The sequence below is a fragment of the Trematomus bernacchii genome, unplaced genomic scaffold, assembly GCF_902827165.1.
Source record: "Trematomus bernacchii unplaced genomic scaffold, fTreBer1.1, whole genome shotgun sequence".
Taxonomy (NCBI): domain Eukaryota; kingdom Metazoa; phylum Chordata; class Actinopteri; order Perciformes; family Nototheniidae; genus Trematomus; species Trematomus bernacchii.
Genome location: NW_022987547.1, coordinates 8,428,085 through 8,431,908, shown reverse-complemented (window position 1 = coordinate 8,431,908; position 3,824 = coordinate 8,428,085). Strand labels below are relative to the sequence as shown.

The following is a 3,824-nucleotide window of genomic DNA, read 5'->3' as shown; positions in this document are numbered from 1 at the left end:
TCTGATCTCAAAGTAATATAAAAAGGCTAAATGTGAATTCACAGAAAATGCATTTGCAACAATGATAGTTCACTATTTGTTTTAAATAAATTACAAGGGTTTTCTTGCTACTCTTCTCAGGCGTGAATATTTACTCGCTATGTGTGATTGTAAGCAGAATATCTTTCGGTTTTGAACAGTGGGCCTGACAAAACATGACTTTTAAAGACTATTCCAGGCTTAAGGAAATTGTAATGGAAATGTTCACTGCTTTCTGACATTTTACAGACCAACAGTTTAATCAATAATGAAGACAATCGTTAGTTGCAGCATCAAACCAATTAAATATGTGGTTGCAGTCTATAAATCCTCACACTGACCTCTGAGGTGAAAGCACTTTAATCCTGCACTGGATTTGATACGGTTGGATTTCCCAGTAAGGATTTATATGTTCCAGTGAATCACACTACTTTACTCCAATACAACACTAAATGGCGACATTTAGTATACAAATTTAAAACAGATTACACAAACTGATGCTGTTTGCAAGTGGACGGTTTTAAAATCCAATCATTTATGGGAATTACTTCCAACTTGTAAAGATTTCCTGATTTTTTTTAATGTTTGAAATCATAATAACCTCAATATTTGTCAGTGTTGGAATGCTGGAGGATAACATAAGCAAGCTGAATGACTTAAGAGAGATGTATCAGACATTGTAATGACTAAAGGATTCATCCCGTAGTCAAGAAAATACCCAATAACAATAACCCACTGCTTACGTTCATATTCTGGCTGCAGAACTCATAGATTATATCTGTAGGAACACAGGGATTTGAAAATATACAACCACAACATCAGGTATTGCATTTATAGTTTTTTTAATTAAGGAAGTGTTATACTTTCATTCTAGGAAAAAAAAAAAATCTGGAGGTTTCAGTCACAACTTTGTTTTAAGAAATTAACCTTTTTATTATTATTTTTAGACTTGGAATTCCTTTACACAATACATTTTCCTTTATACGTATTTCAAAATATCTTTTGCTGGTTTGTTCAGTAATATGTTTTCCTATAAGTAGAATCTCATTTCAATATAGTTCTCTTTTGAAAAAAAAAAAAAAAAAAAGAAGAAAAACATCCATCAATTAGTTTCTGTCCAGGGTCTTCACGTGTTGGAAGATGTTGAAAGTTACGTCAGAAAGTGGCCTGTGGCTGGTTGTCAGTTCAGCTCTGACCGTGACAGAGAGGCTGATGGGAAAACTCATCGCTGACGCTCTGCAGTCCGGCAGAGCTGGAAGGTCAGAGGAGCTTTTCGCTGAATCTGATGCAGCGCCCCCCTCCGAATGCCGGATATTTGGACCCTTGTAGTGACATGTGGGAGAAAATGAGCAATAGAAGTCCTTGGAGGGGGAACAAGAGACTGTCCTCTCTCCACTTGTTGGCTGGTTGTTCTCAAACACCAGGGATGCTCTGGTGTGAGGAAAGTGAATCTTACTTTAAACAACATGATTTAAGCTTTAAATATATTGCCAACATTGTATGTATAACATAAAACCCAGCTGATCTGCACTGTAATCAACTACAGGAGTCAAAGCTTCAGTTTAGTCTGCAAGGCCCTTGTTGTTTGGGTTTAAAGATAATCCTCTCAGTAACTTCCCCCTAATATTTTGGGTAATCTTTTCGTTTGACTGCAGGCTTCTGTGCTATTTGACGGCTGCTGGTGTATCTAATGCAAAAATCCACTGCAGCTAGCTTTCTATACATCCTTCTCAGGTTCATCTGATTGACTTGCAAAAATCCCACAATCTGCCCTGGACTGGAACAGGAATACAATGGATGCTAGTTCTCCCCCCTTAAATTGGAGCAAGGAAAACATCTTAAACAGGTTGACTCCTCACTCTTTAAATATAAACTATGTTGCAAATAGGAAAGCATTCATTGGCTTCATTTCTAGTTATAAAAACCAATTTGCTGGTTTTAGTAGGTTCTCTTTTTCCTCTTTATTACAATAAAGCACTCTTTTTTTTTTTACCAATGAGACTATCTCATTTACACATTTAGTCCACTTGTTTTTTTCACTTTCAGATTCACATAATCACTCCAACCCTCAACCCTCCAACCCTTAGGATAATACACCAATAATTCCCTGCACATGTACTTTTTTTTTTACGCCACAAAACTTTAGTAGGCTATTACAGCACGATTTGTCATGCACTTTGTCATTTCTGCTTTTTCTCTTTTATGCAAAATACCCCCCTTTAATTGCAGATCTGTCATGTTACTTGACTAACAGCTGTTTTATTTTTAAATTGTATCAGTCGTCGTCCACTTCGTCTCCCTCGGACTCGTCTCTCCTCTCGTACGTTTTATCCTTCTGCCTCTCCTGGATCTCCTTCATCTCCTCGGCGTATTTGCTGAAAGCTCCTCCAAATTTGCTCCAGGCTTTGAACGGGATGGTGATAGAGTTCCTGTAGCTTGGCTTCACCTCGCTCACACGCAGGAACACTCCGTATTTGTTGGACCCGACGTCGAAAAAGAACCGCTTGGAGTCCACCATGATGGAGGTGCCTTCGGGGAGCTCGCTGTAGCCCCCGGCGGCCATGCTCCCGGCCAGCTCCTCGTCGTCTCCCCCGTAATCATCTATGAGCTTAGCAAGGGCGTCTCTAAACTCTATTAGCCCCTGGGCAGGAAGGGCTATGGTCTGGCCGGACAGCATGCCGCCCGAAGGCCCCCCGACTCCATAGCCAGGGCCACGGTTTACGGTCTGCCGGATCCGCAGGAACCTCCCCCGCTGGTTCTCCTTCAAGTCCAGGTAGTACTTGCGGTTTTCCCGGACGAGAAACTCGCTCTTCAGAGCTCGCCTGGGCCCGCCGTCCTCCCCAGAGGTGGCCTGGGCGATCTGCTCCGGACTGCTAGGCCCAAGCTGGGCGTAGTGCTCGATGAAATCCCCGAGGTAGTCGCGGAACTCCGCCGCCACCGACAGGGAGAGGGTCAAGCGACTCTTGGAGCCCCCGGCCCCTACCTCGGCGATTTTGATGAATCTGCCCTTGCTGTTTTGCTTGACGTCCAGATAGAAGCGCTTGTTCTGGATGTCCAGGCGCTTGGACGCTAGCTCCTGGGTCTCCTGGTCCCTCTGGAAGTGCTGGAAGCCGCTTCCGCTTCCACCCGCACCCGCACCCGCACCCGCACCGGCACCGGCACCGCCACCGCCACCTCCTCCTCCCCCGCTACTACCACCGCGCTCACTCCCGCTGTCGCCATCCGCCATCTTCAGCTCCACCATTCGGCTTCTGCCCCTCCGTCCTGCGTAGCTGCTTTCTGGGTTGCGCTCAGCCTTCACGCTCATTGTCGGTGCACGTCAGGGAGCGTTCCAATTGGCCCAACGATCTGCCACTTCCGCGTTAACGGCTCTTCCATTGGTTCGTTGATTTTGTCCGTCACGCCCACATGTCAAATCCAGTATTAGCCATTGGCTCAGATTGAGGTTCCGTTTGCGTTCTGTTTTTTTTTATCCACTCTCCATCTGGTTGTGAAATGTCTTTGTTGTTATGACAAAATATGATGAAAAATATGTTTTCAATGTTGGTAAAATGTGTCGACATACTTTGTTTTCCTACCTACTCCAAGTAGATATAATTTGCCGGTTTCTAATAAACTATTCTGTGATTGTCTATTCTTGCCAGTGGTGGAAGAATATACTTAGTAAAAGTATTAATCCTACAGTGTTAAATGCTCCATTTCAAGAAAAGGTCTCACATAAAAATGTCACTTACTGGCTGTAATCTGCCAAATAAAGTTTCAATTACTCAACTACTTCAATTTCTGGTGGTATATGATTAAATTAT

General features: G+C 43.3%; 1 protein-coding gene across 1 annotated transcript; it reads right to left on the bottom strand.

Moving 5' to 3' along the window:
* Positions 1-1,086: 1,086 nt before the first annotated feature.
* purbb (purine-rich element binding protein Bb) lies at positions 1,087-3,340 on the bottom strand. Its single transcript, XM_034122994.1, has one exon. The coding sequence runs from the start codon at positions 3,323-3,325 to the stop codon at positions 2,294-2,296; it is 1,032 nt and encodes a 343-aa protein (XP_033978885.1). The 5' UTR covers positions 3,326-3,340; the 3' UTR covers positions 1,087-2,293.
* Positions 3,341-3,824: the final 484 nt, after the last annotated feature.